The sequence below is a fragment of the Dromiciops gliroides genome, chromosome 5 (genome assembly GCF_019393635.1).
Source record: "Dromiciops gliroides isolate mDroGli1 chromosome 5, mDroGli1.pri, whole genome shotgun sequence".
In the NCBI taxonomy this organism is placed as follows: domain Eukaryota; kingdom Metazoa; phylum Chordata; class Mammalia; order Microbiotheria; family Microbiotheriidae; genus Dromiciops; species Dromiciops gliroides.
This window is the reverse complement of record NC_057865.1, coordinates 101604353-101625089: the sequence shown is the minus strand read 5'-3', so window position 1 is coordinate 101625089 and position 20737 is coordinate 101604353. Positions and strand designations below refer to the sequence as shown.

General features: G+C 47.6%; 2 protein-coding genes across 7 annotated transcripts in view; one reads left to right on the top strand and one right to left on the bottom strand.

Moving 5' to 3' along the window:
- ZYX (zyxin) overlaps window positions 1-1170 on the top strand; it is an 89032-nt gene extending 87862 nt beyond the window's left edge. For all 5 annotated transcript variants that reach the window (XM_043965576.1, XM_043965577.1, XM_043965579.1 and 2 more), the window contains exon 11: window positions 526-1170. In XM_043965576.1, the coding sequence (XP_043821511.1) occupies window positions 526-630 (105 nt within the window). In that variant the 3' untranslated portion in view covers window positions 631-1170. The remainder of the gene's footprint in view (window positions 1-525) is intronic.
- EPHA1 (EPH receptor A1) lies at window positions 1150-20527 on the bottom strand. Of its 2 annotated transcripts, none has more exons than XM_043965572.1 (18): window positions 20400-20527; window positions 19133-19200; window positions 16617-16898; window positions 16049-16460; window positions 12299-12454; window positions 11635-11979; window positions 11356-11483; window positions 10989-11139; window positions 9524-9620; window positions 9121-9179; window positions 8039-8164; window positions 5390-5575; window positions 4831-4892; window positions 4305-4514; window positions 3843-3992; window positions 3322-3515; window positions 1739-1894; window positions 1150-1595 (listed from the first exon to the last, which is right to left on the bottom strand). In XM_043965572.1, the coding sequence occupies exons 1-18, from the start codon at window positions 20479-20481 to the stop codon at window positions 1517-1519; spliced, it is 2943 nt and encodes a 980-aa protein (XP_043821507.1). In that variant the 5' UTR covers window positions 20482-20527; the 3' UTR covers window positions 1150-1516. The 2 variants fall into 2 exon arrangements, with proteins under 2 accessions (XP_043821507.1, XP_043821508.1); XM_043965573.1 differs by having other exon boundaries at window positions 11635-11929; window positions 12351-12454.
- Between the last annotated feature and the right edge of the window lie 210 nt (window positions 20528-20737).

Below are 20737 nucleotides of genomic sequence, written 5' to 3'. Positions count from 1 at the left end.
GGGTTGGGTGGTGAGGGAATGACATTGCAATTAGAAATCAGAGGTGGTTTTTTAAAAAAAGAAAAATCTTAGCCTGTAGAATATTCAGAGGCTATCCATGGAAGAGAGAAACTGGGAGGGAGGTTATTCCCTCTTCCCCTTGATCTTTCTCAGGGTGGAGTAGAGAGAAGTGGGTAGCCTTGGGTTCGTGACCTAGAAAGGATTTAGGAATATAGACAATTGGGCAGGTGAGGCTTTCTAAGAGATTTGAGAGAGTTCTTAGGGCAAAGTGGGGCAGGATGGAAAGAAGGGTTTTTTACCCCTCTCTAGAGGAATAAACCCTTAACTGCCAACCCTACAAAAGGGAGGGGCTTGGAGCAGAGGAGAGAAAGCAAAAGAGTGGTGAAAAGAGGGAGGGAGAAAGGGAAAGGAGGTGGAGTGACTGTAAACATGACCTAGTTTCATAGCCAGAGCCTGCAGTGTATGGGGGATTGGGAGCTGGGAAGTTATCCTGCCTCGTGCTTTACCATCTCCCCCTTCCAACAGGACTGTGGGAAACCCCTGTCAATTGAAGCTGATGAGAATGGTTGTTTTCCTCTGGATGGACATGTACTGTGTCGTCACTGCCACACAGCCCGGGCCCGGACATGAGGGTGAACTCATTTTCCTGAATCTTGAAGACCCAGGGTCTACTCCAGATCAGAGAACTACCTACTTTCAGATCAAGTCTTCCTTCACTCAGTTCATCCTCATTCCCCACCCTGAGCCACAAGAAAATTTACAGCTAGCCTTACTGCTAGTCCCTCTTAAGTTCTAGTGTGGGGGCAGGGAGATGAGGGAGAGCAGCAGAACCTGATACCCATCCCTTCATTTTCAATATCCCTTTTCCCACCTGGTACAGGGACCACCCATCTCTCATCTTCCAGGCTTCACAGCATCCTCTTGTACCCTCTCCTCTATCCCTTTCCTCTTTAGGGAGCTTGACAGCTTGGGCAGCATTACCACTTTTTGCTCCTACACTGAAGCTGTTGGCTGGCTCACTCCCACCAACTTTTGTATTCTGTTTGTTGAGGGGCTTGAGAGGCTGTGCCCTGGCTCTATCCCAGAGACTGGACTGGTAGCACCTTCTTTTGGACCACATGCTGTGGGACTCTGGCTACAATTACAAATAAAGTATTCATTCCCACAGTCCCCTAGAATTCAGTGTCTGATCTATATCAGTAGCATGATAAAGGGGTGTCTGTCCTAAACTATTTATTTACAAAAAATATATGTCACAGCTCACACTCAAATCTCCAAACCCATCTAATACACCCCCCCCCTTACTGTTGCCCATAACTCTACCTACCTGTTTCCAAGTATAAAACAAGACAACAGCCTCCTCCCCCAAACCATAGGGTGTAATTCCTCCATAGGAGGTGTGGGAAAGAGCAGCGCCAAGAACATACGTGATCCAGGACAAGGGATAGGGTATAAAAGATCATGGCCTGCTGAAAATGGGCATTGTGGGTGGGTTCAAGTTTATCCTGTCCAGAAATCAGTCCTTGAAACCTTGGATACTGCAGAGAATTCGCTTCTGATGTCCGGGCTGTGTTATCCCCATCTGCTTCAGGTCTCTGTGGGAGTGGAAATAGCAGGAAGGCAATTTTTTGAGACCCTCCCATGGCTCATCCATCCATCCCTGAGTAGTCAATTCTAGTCCCCACTCCCTGGTATCTATCTACCTGTCCCCTCCTTCCCAGTACCCATCTTTACTCACTCAGCATTCAGCTCCAGCACACACTCCATAGTGTCCAACCCTGCAGATCGGAAGTGCAGTATATATCGTTTCATGCGAATGGAGTCAAGCCATTCGGAGACGCTTCGGTACGGGATCCCGTCTGAGCCACTTACACTTGGCAGCCGAAGGGTAACTCTAGGGGGAGGAGAGATGCAGTTGTCATGCTACAGTTTTTCCCTTTATCGACCATTCTTTAAGTAGCTCTCAATTGTACATTTGTGGACTATCCATAACACTGTTCTGTTATACCCCAGCTTTCTATTTTCCTCCCTAGCAAGTGTGTGTGTTCAGGGAATACTGACTACAATAACAGCAAAGTATTATACAACCAACTTACAAATCTGGATGATCTTTAACATGGCATATATCCTGCTAACCCTCAATTGAGAGAAAGCTCATGTCTTTGTGCCCCCAAAGTTTGCTGGGTTGATACCAGTGGAGGGGGAATGGAACCAGATACTGGCTGACACATCTATTCCTGTTCCTGGGACTCGGGTAGCAGGAAGTTTGAAATCAAGTGTTTTTGACTTTGGGTGTGGCCACTTGGCTCTGGAGTAATGATTGTAACCTTCTATCGATATTGTTATTTGAAAGGTTGACTTATGGAAAAGATTATACGTGCTTTGCTTACCCTGGGATAGAAGTTAGAGAAAGGCAGGTTTTGGCTCAATATAAAGAAAAGCTTTATAACAATGAAGAATTGCTTTAAAAGGGCAATGCACTACCTAGGAAGATAGTGCATTCCCCAACACCAGATATCTTTAAGCAGAGGCTGGATGCACATTCTTTGGGATCACGTCAAGTGTTTGGATCAGATGACTTCTAAGATCTTCCAGTTTTTTTATTCTATAATTACAATTTCTGCTTATTTCTATCCCAGCTGACACCCATGTTCCATATGATGGACTTTCCTGTACTGTTAGCTAGAGCCAAAAGTCATTAGGACCGTGAGCCTGCCAGGAAAAAGACAAACACATTCCCAAAAGATAGACAAGCAGTCCTCAACTCATGAACAGGGTGTGTTCCAAGGGTTTGTTTGTACATTGGTTGTTTGGAAAATGTTTCCCTAGAAACAATGTTAAAGGGTGGTTAAGTTTCCAGGATAGCACCCAAATGTCTATTTAACCCATGGTGTAGCTGAGTGATATACAACAGGCCCTCCTGCATTTTTATATTTCTGTAGGAAAACAGCCCCACAGGTAGATGAATATTCATTTAGTGTGGCTGTCTGCACGTCAGAAACATTGGTAATGGCTTGGAAACATTTTTGAGATACTGGCTGCTGCTTTTTTCATAGATGATCAAAAGCCATTTTAACTTCAAAAAAAAGATTTCTGCATATTTATCTGTTAGGTTTGTGTTGTGTCCTATCCTCTCACTAGTACAGGACTGTGACTTTAGGTAAGTCATTTGACTTCTGAACTAATAATATAGATGGTCTGGAGGGACTGAGGTCCCCTTCAGCTCTACATCTAGGATCCCACTCAGTCTGTGTTAATACTGTCTTCTGCTGGACAAAGCCAGCTTTATTCATCCCCTTAAAGTTCCCCTTGTGTGGTTACCGAGGGTCAAAGTTGGCAATGGTTCTCAGTGTATGGGGACTGGCAAGCAGCTGTTCTAGCTGTGTTTGAAGCTGTCGGAATCGGGGCCTGCAGTTTCGATCATAAGCCCAGCAACATTTCATGAGATCATACAGTGGGGCAGGGCAATCAACTGGAGGAGGTAGGCGATACCCATCTTCAATGCTCTTCATCACCTGAGATGCAGCAGAGAAGGATGAGAATTGGGATAGGACAGTGGCAATGGTAGTGGGAAAGGTATGGGATTCTTGAGGAAGATAGAGAAGGTAGTAAGTAAAAGAAAAAATCATGTGGGGAAGAAAGACCCCAAAGATGAGAGGGGAGTTTAGTAGAGTCTGAAAGGAGGTGAAAAAGAACATTTTTATAGGAAAATAGAAGAGAGATGGACAGTCAGGTAAGCACGAGGGGAAGAATTTAGAATGTGGGGGGTGAGAAAGGAGAGAGAGAGAGAGAACGAATGAACAGATAGGTTGGGAATAGGCATGGGCTTGCCATGGGCTTACCTCCTGGTTGCTCATGTCCCCATATGGCTTATCTCCAAAGCTTAACACCTCCCACATCACTACCCCAAAGCTCCACACATCACTGGCTGAGGTAAAGATTCGATGGGCAATAGCTTCAGGGGCCGTCCAACGGATTGGGATTTTCCCTCCCTGGAACAGGAAGGAGATACGAAAGTAATGATGATTATATGGTATTTTAAGGTTGGCAAAGCACTTGATACATTATCTCATTTGATCCTCTCAACTCTGTAAAGCAGGTCTTATTATCCCTACTTTACAGATGAGGAAACAGGCAACAGGATGAAAGCAGTTAAGTGACTTGTCCAGGGTATTGTCTGAGGCAGGATTTGAACTCAGGTCTTCCTGACTCCAAGTCCAACACTCTATTATAAGGAGAGAAGGATTGAGACCTATGGATCAGTTGGGGGAGGGTAGAATGGGAGAGATACTAAGGTATCTGACCTGGGTTTCGTAAGTGCCATCGCGGTCATTATCCAGCAATCGAGTCAGGCCAAAGTCAGATACCTTGCAGCATAGGTTCTGGCTCACTAGGATGTTTCTGGCAGCTAGGTCTCGGTGAACATACCTATGGTCACTCAAGTGGCTCATGCCAGAGGCGATACCCTGCAGCATGGAGACCAGCTGTCCAGGGGCAAGTGGTTCTTCCTGTGCCTGGTATAGTAGGAGATGGATAAAGGGGGAGCAAGCATTTATTAAGTGCCCACTATGTGTGTTCCAACATTATGCTAAACACTTAAAAAATATTATCTCATGTGGACAGATAAGCGGTGCTTTGCTTTCCTTCCCAGGAGCTGGGATTACCAACTAGAACTTTGTTTTATTAAATCTTCCCTCCTTTCATCTCTCCCCATCAGTCCTCTTGGTTGGCTTCAAGTACCTTCCAACCCACCCCCATACAGTAGGGACAATGACAAGGTTGACTTTATTGCCACTCCCTCCCTAGCCCAGTGGATTCAATCCCCCTTACCCTTAAGAAGGCATCCAGGGCTCCATTCTCCATAAACTCTGTGATGATCATAATGGGCTTCCCTGGGACAGAGAAAGCAGATCAAAGGTGGCTTCACGTACATAATAGATCCTAGGATCCCTGTCTAGCACTCAGGGTTCCCTCCAGCCACCACCTCCTAACCTCCTAATCTTTTTTTTTTTTTTTTTTGGTGAGGCTATTGGGGTTAAGTGACTTGCCCAAGGTCACACAGTTAAGTGGCAAGTGTCTGAAGCTGGAATTGAACTCAGATCCTCCTGAATCCAGGGCCAGTGCTTTATCCACTGTACCACCTAGCTGCCCCCCTAATCTCTTAATCACAATGAACTCCCAAACCCCATCACTGCAGCCATTATACCCATTCCTTTTCATCCCATCATTCTAGGTGACTGTACCCAACCCCCTCCATCTCTAGCTTAGTGACCACAACTTATTTGTTCTCTTTGTGCTCTTGGTGACCCATAGCCTTCCCCCTTCCCCCATATTCTTGGTGATCAAATCCTGATGCCTGCCAACTTCCTCAGACCCCCTTCTTCCATACTCTTGGTGACCACGCCCTCCAGGTGCAGGATGTGTTGGTGATTAAATTGGCTCATGATTGTTGCCTCTCGAAGGAAATTCCACCAATGACCATCTGGAGATGTGGTTTTCAAAGTCTTGATAGCTACTGTGAAAGAGTCGTGGCCAGGGACTCTCAGAATCCCTCGACACACTTCCCCAAACTCTCCTGGTGGAAGAAAGAAGACATAAGGTCATGCCCTTCATGCTGGTCTCAAATGTCACCTACTATATAGTAACTAGCACTATCTTGCATATGTTATATAGAAATAGGGAGTGGATCTGTGAATTCATTGGTCATTAGGGAACTCCCTCTACCAGTGCAATTCAGAACTTTCTCTTCATCTTATAGCCTGAGAGTGGCTTAGAGCACCAAGAGGTTAAGTGATTGGTCTGGGATCATACAGTCAACACGTCAGAGGCAGGTCTTGAACCCAGTCTTTCTGAGGATGTCATGCTGGCTCTTGCATAATATAGTTATCACTGATGCAAAAACCATATGGGTTGACTTCCTCAAAACCAGATGGGCACTTTGCCAAGACTCTGTGAGTAAAATGCTTGTTGTTGAGTCTTTTCAGTTGAGTCCAACTCTTCATGACCCCATTTGGGGTTTTGTTGGTAAAGATAACGGAGCAGTTTGCCATTTACTTCTGACTCATTTTACAGATGAGGAGACTGAGATTAACAGGGTTAAGTGACTTGACCAGGGTCACACAGCTAGTAAGTATCTGAGACCAGATTTGAACTCAGGAACATGAGTCTTCCTTATTCCAAGCCCAGTGCTCTATCCACTGAACCACCCATAGTGTTCTTCACTACACCACCATCCTGACTCTTGCATAACACAGTAGCTAGGTGGCATGGAAAGCTCTGGACTTGGAGGCAGGAAGACTCAGATCAAATCCTGCCTTAGACATTTACTAGGTATGTAACCCTGGGCAAGTCATGTAAACCTCTCTCTGCCTCACTTTCTTCATCTTAAAATAGGAATAATATCAACTGCTTCACAGGATTGTTGTAAGGATCAAATGAGATAATATGTAAAGCCCGCTGAAAACCTGGGAGGTCCATGGGCATTTAACACCACACATAATGCCATTTTTCTTGGATGTATTCATTTGCTTTGCTGAATTTTTTCTTCTTTCATTTTTTTTTCACTTAAAAAAATCTTTGTTATATAGAATAGGTCTTTGGGAGCGGATTGGGGGGGTGGGTGGGAACACAGGAAGAAATTTTGGTGATGTAGAAACAAAAGATATTAAAAATCTCTTCTCTCATACTCCCTGTTACTTAAAAAGGACCAAGTAATTTTTTAAATTCAGGGCAAGTCTTTTCAGTAGGCCTAGGTATTTACAAACACACACATACTCCCTAAGGGTATATATTTACTTTTGCTTACTGATACCTGAATATATAAGCAACAAATTTCATAATACATGTATGTATGTGTAAATATATATTTATATATAAATTGCTTATTGATACCCCCAAATCTTTTCATAAGGCAGAAAACTTAAGAGATAGAGATAAAAACCCCTCATACATTAGCTGTATGATTCTGGATAAATCACTTAGTCTCTTAACCTGTTTTCTCATCTATGAAATGGGGATAACAACACCTATTTCACAGGATTGTTGTGAGGATCAAATAAAATAACATGCAAAGCACTTTGCAAACTTTAAAGTACCATACAAATGTTATTATTATTAAGTATTGTTAAATTATTTTTATCCAAATGAAAAAGCATTGACCATATGGTACAATGGAAAGGTTGCTAGATTTGGACTCAGAGGGTCTGGTTTCAAATCCTGGTTCTTCCACTTACTGGTTTCATGACCTTTCACAAACCTTTGGACCCCCCCCCCCCATGCTGCCCCAAACCCCCAGCTCTCAGTTTTTTCATTTATGAAAAAATGAGGAGATTGGACTAGATGCCCTTCCTGCTTGAAGTACACCGAGGGGCAGTGGGGCAGGGTAGGGAGGCAGAAAACTTCCCCTGCCTTACAATTTTACCCCCTAACAAGGTGAAGACAAGTATAACTGTGTGACTCTGGATTCAGAGAGCTCTTCTTTTCATAATATGTAAAAACTTAATAACAATAGTGAATCATATCTAGCATTTCTGTAAATGTACCAGGTCCTGTGCAAAGAACATTATTTATTTATTTTTTTTGAGGGGCAATGAGGGTTAAGTGACTTGCCCAGCGTCACACAACTAGTAAGTGTCAAGTACTAGTAAGGTCAGATTTGAACTCAGGTCCTCCTGAATCCAGGACCAGTGCTTTATCCACTGCGCCACCTAGTTGTAGATTTAGACTCAGTGGACTCTTGTAAAGGCTCTTCATAGCCAGAGGATTTCTTAATGGAGATGTCACTCAACCCACATACTACAATTCTCACTATCCTTTAGTTACTGTTTCCCTCAAGGAAGAGTGGTCTCAGAGCTTATTCTTGACAAAAGAATTCATTCTGAGAAAGGGTGTGGTAGATTCCTGAGATAACATCGCAAAAGCTGGATAGTATAGTTAGCTTCATGCTGCCTGGAGGCCTGGAGTAGCTTTGTTTGTTGAGAGGAAGGGATATTTGGTGAATAAGCTGGTGGTGGAGATGAGTGACATAGTCAGAGCTCACCTTCCCCTATGACGGTGTCAATAGTTAGCCAGGTTGGGTCGAGCTCTCGAGCGAAGTCCAAGGCACCCTGGGCAGGATCCTCATAGGCCTGGAGGTCTACATAGGGCTTCAGCCAGAGCTTATCCTCTGGGATGAGAATGAGGGGTCAGGTAGAGGTACTTAGTAGGGAGTGGGGTTAGAGAGAATAAATGACAGACTCCTGATCTGTGCCTTTTTTATCTTCTTCCCCTCCCCCTACCACAACTTCCTTTAAACAGCCGCTTCATGGTTTAGGGGTGGGGGAGGTCCAGTCTCTGCTATCTTGTTTACTGCCCTCCATCTTCCTACCACCATTTTCTGATGTTCTAATGTCCTCTATTCTTCAGGTGTATGAGGAGAGAGTGGCAAAATGACCAGAAGGTCTTTTCTTTCCACCCTCTCGCCTGAAGTGGGTGACTCAATTTCCTTTCCCCGACAAATTCCCTGCCTTCTTGTCTAGCCTCCACTGCCCAAACCACCTCCCCCACATTCCCTTCCAGCATGACCCATACTCCCTGGCTGCTCTCAGCAGCTGGATGGGTCATTATCCCCCCACCCCCTGCTTTTTTAAGGGGGACTGAGGCTGGATCTCTAATGAGGTAACTGGAATAAGGTCCATCTGCCTCAGTTGAACACCTCCAAGTCCCATACCTCTCCCTGCAGGCACGCATTCCCACCCTATGAGCTGTGACCCAGAGTGTAGCTGGGGAGGGGAAGGCAACCTGAAGCTCAGGGTGGGGAGGCGGGCACTGATAGAAGGTGTGTTTGTGTGAGTGAATGTGTGTGGGGGGAAAGGGGAGAATGAAGGGTGCCAAAGAGCTAGCAGCTAATAGATAATTACACCAGAGCTACACTGGTGCTATTAGCACAAGATTAATTAAGCTAAACTTAATTAAGTAGCAAAACTTGAGAACCCCAGAGACAATCCTTAGCAAGCCTCTCCCTGCCTCAGATGCCTGAGGATACTTCCATGCTGTTCCCCAGCCTTGCTCATCGTCCCCATCATATGCATCCCCTCCTGTGAAATCAGGGCCCCTTGTCCCTGCTCCCCATTGGCGACTCACCACGATCCCCACCGTCAGAAGGACCCTCTCGCTGCCCTTTTTGCTTCTGAGTTCTCCTCCTACAGTTCAGGGGAAGGAGAAAGGAAAGGAAAAGAAAGTTTGCCACATTCCCTGTCTCCCCCTCTCTATTCTCACACTTTCAGGAGACCTGGGGAACAGGTCTGTTCTCTGGGAACCCTATGGTATGTGCCTTTTTTTGGGATAATGGAAAAGGATATGTGTGTGTGTCGGGGGGTGGGGGAATGGTTCTGGGATTCTGATCTGAGTTACTTTCCTGGGTTTGGGGGAGAAGCAGAGTACTATGAAGGAACCTGGAGTAAAAATCACAATCAGTACTGGAGTATGGAAACTATGAGTGGGAAGGGCAGTGGTCAGCAGTGAGGGGGGTCTGTATTGCTCATACCTTGTGCGGAAGACCAGGAATCCGAGGATCAGAGCCAATGCCAGCAGCAGGCCAAAAACAACAGCTACAATCTCTCCCCCAGACAGGCCCTTAGAAACTGAGGACAAATGAACTGAGATAAAGCATTTTGGAGCCTGAAACTACATGGGGGCCAGAGAGTAAGGAAGAAAGGCTGGATTCATGAGTGGAGATGAGGAAGGGGATTCTGAAACCAATGGGGTGCTGGCCAATCACAGAAGCATAGAATTTCAAAGCTGGAAGTGGCCACCTGGTCAATCCCATATTCAGGGAAGTGAGGAAGGGGAGGACGGTTTCTGTGGAGGGGTCAGTTACTGGTGCTTTGGGCCAAGGGGGAGAAGACTGGCACATCTGTGCAAGTTCGTTCTCTGGGGGCCCCAGCATGTGTGTATGTGCTGGGGAGGGTCAGTCACTAGGGTCTGCTATATGTATGTGAGGTTGTTCACAAGGGCCTTTTGTGGTCATATGTGGATAACATATTGAGAAGAGCTCTGTGTGTGTGTGTGTGTGTGTGTGTGTGTGTGTGTGTGTGTGGTCATTTGCTTGAGAGCTGGTATTTGTGTGATGTCCTGGAAGCTGCTATTTGGGGGGGTGGGTGGGCGGGGGAGGAAGAGCCAAGCTTGGCACCTGTATCAGGGTTGGTCTGTGTGCATACAGATGCCGCATCTGTATGTCACATGTGACATCATTTCTGGGGCAGGTGGAGGAAGGGAACAGCTCACTGGGGGATGAACGTATGTGGTCCCTTGCTGTGGAAGTGATATGTTTGTTCTGGAGTGTTCACTCAGTGAGGAGGCTAGTGGCTATGGTGTCACTCATGGGGACAGCTCAAAGGATTCTGGACCCTGAGTCAGGAAGAGTTTGAATTCTGCCTCAGATACATACTAGCTACATGACCCATAACCCATCTCAACTTGTTTCCTCATTTGTAAAATGGGAATTATGATTACAGCCACTTGGTAAGAGGGCTGTCCAAACCTAGCTGCTACTATTATTATGGACAAGAGCTTGTTCATTGGGAAACTGGAGTATATGTTAGTTGTGTGAAAGAACTAAGTTACTGCGGGGTGGGGAGGGGCTGGTGTAAATGTTTGGAGATCATCCCATCGGACAGAATGACTGTGCATGTGGAGGTGGGCCCCTTTCTGTGGGGGGGGGGGCACTCACAGGATGGTTTGTTGGTGTGTGGTCCCTGACTAGGGAGCTGCTGGCTACAGGTGGGGCAGGAACTAATTTTATGTGTTCTTGGAGGGGGGTCACTCATGGAGTAGAGGGTGGCATTTGTGTGGGCAGAGGTCACTCATGGGAAGGCTGGGGTATGCATATGTGTGTGCACAGGGGGTTACTGGAGAACAGTGCACGTGTGTGTGGGAAGGTGAGGTGTCTCACTGGAGGATGGAACTAGTACAGTAGGTTTAGCATCAGTGTCAGAGGACTGATTACTTACGAGGAGGGCTGGTCCGAAACTCGTGATCTGGAGAGAAGGGTCCAGGACCGAGGGGAGTTAATGTGCGGACTCGAACCACGTAGGTAGTGTCTGGCTTTAGCTCTGTCAGTGATACTCTGGGCTCTGGCACCATCTGGTACCTCTCCTCCTCCTGTGTGGTGGGATGAGGTTCAGTGATTATAAGAACAGGTGAGAAAGGGCTTTGTGGGGATGCATCAGCAAGGAGGAAGTGGCAAAGACCTCGCCATGTGGGAATTTCTTACTTGGTGAAGAATAGAATTTACTTGTGTTCCCCACCCTGGACTAGGGATGTATCTGGGCACGGATGTTGGAGAAGCTTTCTGGGGGGGTAGGGATGGGTTCTGACCTCATTTAGCACATGCAGCTCATAGCTCAGGTTTACTCCAGGGCTGCGAGGTCGTGACCCTGCCCAGGAGAGCTCCAACCGTCGGGGCCCTCTCTTCACCAGACTCAAGGACAGGCCGGACAGAGGTTCTGAATATGGCAGTAGTTAAAGTCAGCATTTGGCAAGGAGAGACACCTCAGAGAGCCCAACGCAGGCCTCTGGATTTCTCCTCCAACACTCCTCCCTCCTTTTTCTTTCCCTGAATGTTTTTCAGGTGGAACCCTTTCTGAGTGCCCTCACCTGCGTGTCCAATGCTAAGGCTGAGTGTGGTGCTGGGAGAACCACTGGAGTCCAGGTCGGATACTCCGTTTTTGGCTTCAACACGAAAGGTGTAGTTGGCATAGGGTTCAAGGCCATCGATTCGAACAGCAGGCAGGGCGAGCCCCTTGGTGGCAGGGGAGAAGTGCACAGCTGCCCCACATGGCTGGCATTGTCCCTCATCTGGGGCTACTCCCTGACATTGGGCACACTCCACATTGTAGCTCACATCTTGACGTCCTCCTGAATCCTTGGGTGGCTTCCATTGCAGAGAGAGCTGAGTTCCCGAGAGAGAGAAGCTGATATTTTGAGGGGCTGAGGGGGGACCTATGGGAGGGTATATAAAATCAGGTGGCAGAAATCCCCATTATCAGGTCACTCCTACCAATGAGACTCTTTGAGGGATAAAATGTTGGGGTCATGATTGAATACGGAGACTCCCTTGTGGATTATGAGATTTTCTGAAGGGAATGGGGATTGGGGAGCTAGGATGACCCTAGTCCCTGGAAATTCTGTCCATTGGTTTCGGGGAAGATGGAGGCATTTACCTGGTTGTTTTGGAGTGGGGAGAACCATTGCCAGTGTAGCCTTCATATAATCTGGGACCCTTCCCTCCCTAGTCACCCAGGACACCCACCCCACTCACGTGTGCATGCTACCTGGGGCCCTTCCCCAGGAGTTCTGTAGTGGCCACTCACACAGGTGCAGACTGTGGCCCCCACAGACTTAGCTGTGCTGTGGGGAGGGCACTTGAGGCAGCTGGGGGTGTCCGTCTCGGAGCGGTAGAAATTGACAGGGCAGGCTAAATAAAGAGGGGGAATGGAAAACCAACATCAGTTTCTTGATCATTTCACTTTTGTCGGTCAGGGAGACTGTTCTTTTCAAGAGCCACAATGGTGGCTGACCTGAGAGAATATGGATCACCAAGATTGCATCTCAGAGGCAAGCTAGTTCTATTTCTACATGTTAGAGATTTAAAAAATGGAGGCCTGGGGAGGTCAGGTGACTTTGCCAAGGTGACAGGTATGTGTCACAGGAAGGATCTGAACCCAGGTCCTCTGACTCCAGAGGGAGTCTTCTATCCACTGTATCAGGCTGCCTCCAAATTCCTCATTCTGAGAGTCAAGGCCCTCTAGACGTGACCCCATTTCACCTGTTCAGAAGTATCTTCTACTACTTTCTACCAAACACCTTCCACTCAAGGTAGGCCAATGCCCGTCAAACATGGAAGGTTTGTTACCCTTCTTTCCCCCATTAGAATAGGAAATCCTTGAGAGCAGAGACCAGAGGCGGTTTTTGTTTTGTTTTGTTTTTGTTCTCTCTTTGTATCTCAGTGCTTAGGACTGTGCCCGGTATGTAGTAGTGCTAAATAAATGCTTGTTGACTTGACTTTCTCCTACTTGGAAGCAACTTCCCCTCTTCTTTTCCTACCTAAATGCTATTCGTCCTCTGGGGGCCAGTTCAAGTCGTTCCCTGTCCAAAAAGCATTCCTAGAATAAACTCAGGCCTTTGAGGTTATGCCCTCATTCATTGTGTAATTCTATCAGCTCTCAAGATCTGAAGGTCTTGGAGAAGAATAAATTTTTTTCACATATAACTTTTCAAGAATACAACTTTTCATAAATGTATGGGTAGCCAGGCCCAGAGTCAAGAAGACCTCAGTTCAAATCTGGCCTCAGACAATTGCTAGCTGTGTGACCCGTGGCAAGTCCCTTAACCCTGTTTGCCTCAGTTTCCTCAACTGGAAAATGAGCTGGAGAAGGAAATAGCAAACTATTCTGGTATCTTTGTCAATAAAACCCCAAATGGGGGCAGCTAGGTGGTGCAGTGGATAAAGCACCTGCCCTGGAGTCAGGAGGACCTGAGTTCAAATCTGACCTCTGACACTTGAAACTTACTAGCTGTGTGACCCTGGGCAAGTCACTTAACCCTCATTGCCCTGCCAAAAAAAAAAAAAGAAAGAAAGAAAGAAAGAAAAAGAAAATCCCAAATGGGGTCATGAAGAGTCAGACAGGACTGAAACAACTCAACAACAACATTTAGATGTGACTCAGTGACCTAGAGGTTAACTTCTTGTTTGAGTTCCAGGAAAGTTAAATAAAGGATAGAAAGAGATGAAAATATATCCCTTTAAATTTGAAGTGACTACCCAAGAAACACAGCTGCAGGTGAGCATCTGGTTTTTGTGACGATGATGCACCTCAGTGGTTATATATGAAGCACATTTGTTTTCTAAATCTGACTTTATTTTCTGAAGGACTAAATCCTAACTTTAGAGCCAGTCTGAACCTCACTAGATGGCCTCTATGTTTCTTAGTCCATTATTCTGACTAGTTGGTATGTCAGGACCGCGTAATCTCTTAAATATACCTCATCCCTCAACAAGAGGTGGGGTAGGTGATTATTAGCAGGGTATGATTTTAATATCACTGATCATTCCCTTTTCCACCTAAGGCCCCCAATTTTACTGTCAGAGTTTAGCTGAAGACTGTGATCTCTGTCCAAATGAAAACACCCTGAAAAGGGTTAAGTTGCTTTCAGTCATTTATGCTGGAGTTGAAATGGATTTAGAGCCAGCCAGATGAGGAAGCAGATGGAACACTGGGCGCCTTGAGTTAGGAAAACCTTTCAAATTCAGCCTCATACTAACTGTATGAACCTGTCACTTAACTTCTGTCTTAGCTTTGTCATCTGTGAAATGGGGATAATAATAGCACCTACCTTCCAGGGTTGTTGTGGGGGGAAAAACATCAGATAATGTTTGTAAAGTGCTTTGCAGACCGTAAAGTGATATATAAATGTTCTAATCACAACTCCTATTCCATTCTCCGATACCTTCCCCCTACCCTCCAAAATAACAACAAAAACCTGGTCTCTATAATGTGGAAGAGAGGATCTAAGGGCGCTTTGTTTCTAAGGGGCATGGCAGGGGGTGGGGATGGTGAAAGGTCCCCCGAAAGGGGGAAAGGGAGTATATTCAGAAAGCTGAGTGTGCCAAAAACCCAAGTGCCTACTTCCCAATTTTTGCCTTAAGTCAATGAAGCAGTACGAACAAGAACTTGGAGGATGGGGCCAGAACATAAAGAGCTATGAGTACCAGAATGAGGAGTACAGATCTGAAAGCCACTGGATGTCGCTGAGTATGCCAGTGACAAGTCAAAATCTGTGTTTTAGCAAGATTCTTATGGTGTAGCAAAGCACGTAGGATAGGGTGGAATGGGGAAGATACTGGAGACAGTGAGACCTATTAACAGGCTACTGCTGTTTTCCAAGAGTGGGATGGCATGGGCTTCATTTCAGAGGGGCAGCAGTAGAAGCGGCTGCACTTAGTAAGTGATTGGTAGTGGGGCAGGAAGGAATAAGGCATGAGTCTATGTAGTGGATAAAAGACCAGAGTCAGGAACACCTGGTTTTGAATCTTGTCTCACATATATACTAGCTTGTCACTGTGGGCAAGTCACATAATCTGAACCTCCATTTCCTCATCTGTAAAATGGAGATAATAACACTTATTTTCCAGGGTTGTTCCAGGATCAAATAAAATTGTGTGTGTGTGTGTGTGTGTGTGTGTGTGTGTGTATACACATATAATCTATATGTATTCATACATATATCCTTGCAAACCTTAAAGTGCTATAAAACTGTGGGGTAGCTAGGTGACACAGTGGAGTCAGGTAGACCTAGGTTCAAATTCAGCCTCAGACACTTACCAGCTGTATGACCCTGGGCAAGTCACTTAACCGTGACTGCCTCCCCAAAAAAGTGCTATATAAATACGAACGATTATTATTGTCATCATAATACTTCAGTGTAGTGTAGAATTTTTATATGCCAGTTCTCATCTCCCATATCTACTTAATAGAGAATTGAGTGCCTGAACTTAAAGCTGAGAATACAGGTTAGCAGAGTGAGTACTTATTCCTGCCCCTGTCTTCCATACTGACCCCGTGACCCCAGTCTGGTCCATTCCTCTGACCCATACCTCCTTCCCCCTTCCTCCTCATCCTTTCACAAAGTGACAGGACAGAAAGAATAAATGAGGCAGAAAATGGAAATGAATAATATTGGTGATAAGAGCGGAGGATCCAAGATAGGATGAGGAGAGTGGAGAGCATACACCGATTCACATTTCTATAGTTCTTTAAGGTTTGTAAAGTCCTTTGCAAATAGGGCTGGGGAGAGGAAGAGGAAGAGAGATATGAGGGGAGAGGTGAGCAGAGAAGGTGAAGGTAAGAGGTGATGAGGGTCATTGTCACAGGCAGACAGAGCAGACAGATCAGAGTCTTGAGGAGAGGGTGGGGTACAACATTGGAATGGGTAGTGAGAGTGCCTGTCTTGTCCTCCCTCCCCAGCCACCCTTTCTCACCCACGTGCTCTTCTCTTGTCATGCCCTTACCAGTACATCCTTCAGCACCATCCTCCTCCTTGACCTCCTCATAGCCTGGTTGGCAGTGACATCGACCCACAGGTACCAGCCATTCTCCATCAGGGCTACAGTGCATCCGAGGGGCAGCTGAAGGGCCAGAGGCATGCTGGGCATGGGGCAGGCAGACCCCTGATACCTCAACTAAACCCACAGATGCCGGAAGGGTGTCGGGGAAGCGTGCTAGCTTATGTACAGTCTCAGCACAACGCTGGTAGAACACACGAACAGCCACCAGGGCCACACACGCCCCTGGGTTGTGAAAAGCCAGGTAGAGGCCGCGACGGGTCAGGTGGCCCAGGCAGCAGCGTTCCACGTTGAGCCGCACAGCGCCAGCTGCCAGGTCACGGATGGTAAAGCTCTGGTCAGCGGCCACTGTGGTCACCTGGGGAGACAAGAGAATTGGAGCCATGAAGTACGTGCTTCTCATTCACACCCAGAGAAGGCCCCAGTATTGTGATTTTTCTCTCCTTTTGCTCTCCTCTCAGGAGGTCAGGGGTCAGTTGAGGGACCATGGATGGATGTGATGGGGCAACAGCACCTTCTGGAAGAGGGGGCGCCGGAGCTGGATGCCCACGTCATGGTCACTTTCCATGTAGAAGAGGTTGAATGTCTCCTTGCAGCCCTGTGGTCCTGATCCTCCTGGGAAACTCTTGCAGTCCCGAACAGTGAACTGAATCTCGACATAGACTCGAGAAGCAGCTTCCCCCCGGTAGATCCAATTGGAGCGGAGCCAGTGGTCTGTGTCCCCCCCAGTCAGCACTGGGCAGTCCTGGTACATATACAGGGGCGTCCCATTCAACATCTGTTGCACCTCACTCCACTGTATGGAGAGAAATTGTGTCAGTGTGTCCCTTCTCTCTCCCTCCCACTCTGTTTGTGAAGAAGGGTTGGAGTGGAGAGTCCAACGTCAGACTCACTCTAGTCTCAATCCATTATCTTTACTATAGTCAGCAAGACACATCCCTGCTTTAGGGTAGACCTATAAAGCTGCAGGGCAGAATATCTAAGGCCCAAGCCACTGTTTCTCCTTCACCACTCTGTCCCACTGAACAAAAGGCAACCAGAGTGCGACTTCTTTGGTCCCAGACTGCCTTACCGTACTCAGTTCAGGTCTCAAGTTTATCCCCTGTATCACAAGGCTGTGTAGACATCAGCAACATTGGGAATTGTAAAGAGGATGAAATCGTCATAGGCAAAAGAACATTTAATAATGGTGTCTATCATTGGGATTGTCTAACATTTGAGTAATTTATTTTGCAGCTTTAGGAACTAAAAATTGGCCACATGGAACTTTGGTAGCTGGGATTGGTAAACTGAATGACAAACAACATAAAGAAAGGTTAATTAGTGGTGGTGGCAGCTGGGAGGGGGCTGGAGGGAGTGGTGCAATATGTCAAGGGCCACATCTCCCTCCCTGCTACCATGGCTACTAAAGGCATGACTTTGCCTATGGAACTCTACGGACTTAGGAAGTGCTGGGGAGGAGGGTGAGGTGACTAGACCTAGGTCAGGGTGTGGGGCACTACTGGTGAAGAAGCAAAGCCGGAAGCTGGCAAGGAAGGGAGGGGGATATCATAACTAGGCTGCCACAGCCTCAGCTGGAGCTTTCAGAGACAGCCTCCCCTCAGTTTCAGCAGTGGCAAAAGAGGAGAGAGGGCAGACAAACAGATGTTCTGTACTAGCACTAAGTATCCTTCACTAATCGGCTAAGTTGTCAGCTTCCCTAATGCACCCTGGGAAGCCAGGTGGTTGGCTGCTGGTTATTTTTACTGACTTAAATTTGGGATGGGGGTGTGTGGGGGATGGACAACTGAAAGAGGAATTCCCCTTGATCTTCTACCTCCTGCAGATCTGTTTAACTGAACAACCTACTCCTTTTCAGTTAAAGATAATTAGTTGCTAGTGAAGGAGGTGGTTGGGGTTGGGAATGGGGGTGAGGTTGGGAGGGTGCGGGAGTTCAAGGGGCTGGTGGGAACCAGCAGGTGGGCCTGTAGCCATAGTTGTGGGGTGATTAGCTGGTTTATGGGATAAGGCGCCTATTAGGGCACGTCTCACTCGGGATTTCCTAAGCAGCCCCTCCTGGAGGATACATTATGGTTTAGTCTATTAACTCTAATTACAGGCCACACTGTGGGAGAGCAGAAAGAGTGGAGCCAGGACCCTAAAATGCAGAGGAAAATGGAAGAGCAAACCCAGAATGAATAGTCTAGCACCAGAGAAACCAGAGCGGGTGGCCGCCGCAAAATGAAAACCTCTGACAATGAAGCCAAAAGGGGCAGAGGCCCTGAGTGAGAATCCCAGAGCTTTAACCAGCTGCAGCAACACCTCCTTGCTATTTTCACTTCTCCATCACCCAAACATAACAGATATAAAACCCTCACCCTCAGCTTCTCACAGCTGTGTAGCCCCCAAGACTCTCCTAGCCCTTTTCTTGGGTTCTTGCTGCCTTCCTGCCCCTATGACCACGACCAGAGGGGTGGATTTTATGTGGGATATGCATGGACCCCCCCCCCCCAGGATAGCATGACAAAGGGTTTAAGAGCTGGGACTCCTGATGGCCATAATGATGGCATGAGGCAAGAGTTTGGGAGCAGGGAAGAAAACTTCATCTATTTATCCTTTTTGTAAGATTAGCCATGACAGAGGGCATCAGAAACAGCCCAGGATTTTCCTCCACACTTTCCCCCTCCCCCATAAATTTCGAGATCCTTTCAAGTCCTTACAGTGACACCTCCTGCTGGGAAATCCACTCCTTCCTATGATCACCCCCTACCTCCTCACTTTGGGGAAGCAGGAAAGGGGAGGAGCCAACCTAAGCTAGGTTATTTAGACATTCCCCATGGGGAGAAGTCTGGCCCCCCCCACCCCGCCCTACTCACCAGGCTCTGACTCAGCCTCTCTTCCACCCCTTTCCCCCCCTCCCCAACACACACCCGAAGGCCGCCTCCCTGGGAGACACTTCCAGTTTTTCCTGCTCTTTTCTTCTCTTCCCCCACCCACCTGTCTGTCCCATTTCCCACTGGCCTACAAGCCCTTCTCACCCCTGGTACTCACCCCAGTCTCTGGTGGGTCCAGTAGCCAGCCGAGCTCTCCTTGGGCTGTGCTGGTATCTAGCAGAGTTACTGGGGGAGGAGAGGGATGTGAGACCATCTTGGTGAAGGGACTTGCTGAATGATATCTCCCTCCTCCCCCTTCACTTCCTCCCTCCCTGCCATCAGCTCTCCTCTCCTCTCCCTCCCCCCCTCCCACCAAACCTCCTGCTTTTTCTGGAGCAAAACATGGGTTTGCAATGAGGGTTATGCATACCTGTGAAACACACATGCTACAAACACACTTAGAGAGTTTAGGAGAAGAGAAGGCAAATACAGAAAGGGCTAAATTATTGCTGGACCCTCTGCTGGGTTCATTGCCAGAAGAAGAGGGGGGTGGAGATTCCAGGTTGACTGGATGACAGACAGGATATATAACCCTTGCCCCCAGGGGACAGTCCATTTAGTTAGGGTGCAAGGGCTCATAGAAAACAGTATCTTATGTAAGTCATTTGATCTCATCAGGCCTTATTTTCCTCTTTTGTAACTGGACCAGATCTCTTATTCAACTCTAAAAATTTGTAATTCCACCAACTATTCCAGGATGGGCTCTGACTTTCACCATTTGAGTGCTGGTGGGTAGGTTTGCTTATAAAGAGCCTAAGAAACGCAGTCTGAAGCCCGCAGCCCAGGAAAGAAAGCAAGGCCCTATCCCATTTTTCATTGCCTATGATTAAGGTAGTGATGGTGGAGTATGTATGGGAAAGGGTTAAGATGTGAATTGCCCAGAGAGATGTATCTCGAAGTTTGGAGGCCCCCAGAATTAGAGCGGGGTGGTGATCGGTGATCTTCAATGAGTAAAAAATCACTACAGGGGCTCCCTTCAGTCTTCAGCTCCCTCCCAGCCTCTTCTCCACCCCTCCACCGCCCCCCCCCCCCCAAGGTCCTAGCTGCAAGTGGTGTTAGTGCGGGGGAGTGACTGACCCCAGCAACTACCACGTAGGGGTTAAAGAGCAAAGTTTGGCCTGGCAAGTGCATAGCCTGGGCTGCCGGGGGAGGGGATGTGTGTGTCACGGGGAAGGTGTGCGAGAGAGGCTGCAGGAAGCTCTGCAAAAGAATGGGAACAGGGGGTAACAGTCGGAATAGGAATGTGTTTGCGCGCGTGGTGGAGGGGAGGGGAGGGGGACGAGCTGGTGGTCCCCAGGGCCGGGGACTCCTGGGTAAGGGAGGGAGCTGGAGGAAGGGGAGGACTAAGTGGGAAGAAGAAATCTGCAGCGGAGGGAAGTCAGTACCTTCTTTGGCGGGCGCCCCCGGGGGCAGAGGGGCGCAGAACAGCAGCAGGAGCCCGAGCCCCAGGGGGCAGCGCCGCTCCATGGCGCCGGAGCCGGGACCGGGACCAAGGGCCGGTCAGCCGGACTGGTGGAGCCGGGAAAAGCAGGGCGGGGGCGGGGGGCGGTGCCTTGGCAGAGGGCGGAGTTACGAGCTTCACCTGGCTCACCTTCTTAAAGGGCCACTAGCATAGGCTCAAAGATAGCCCTACCTGAATGAAACCACAGATCCACCTACTGGGGGCTACTAGAAACCGACTAATTGACAAACCTAACCCTAAACTCAGACGGATCCGGATCAG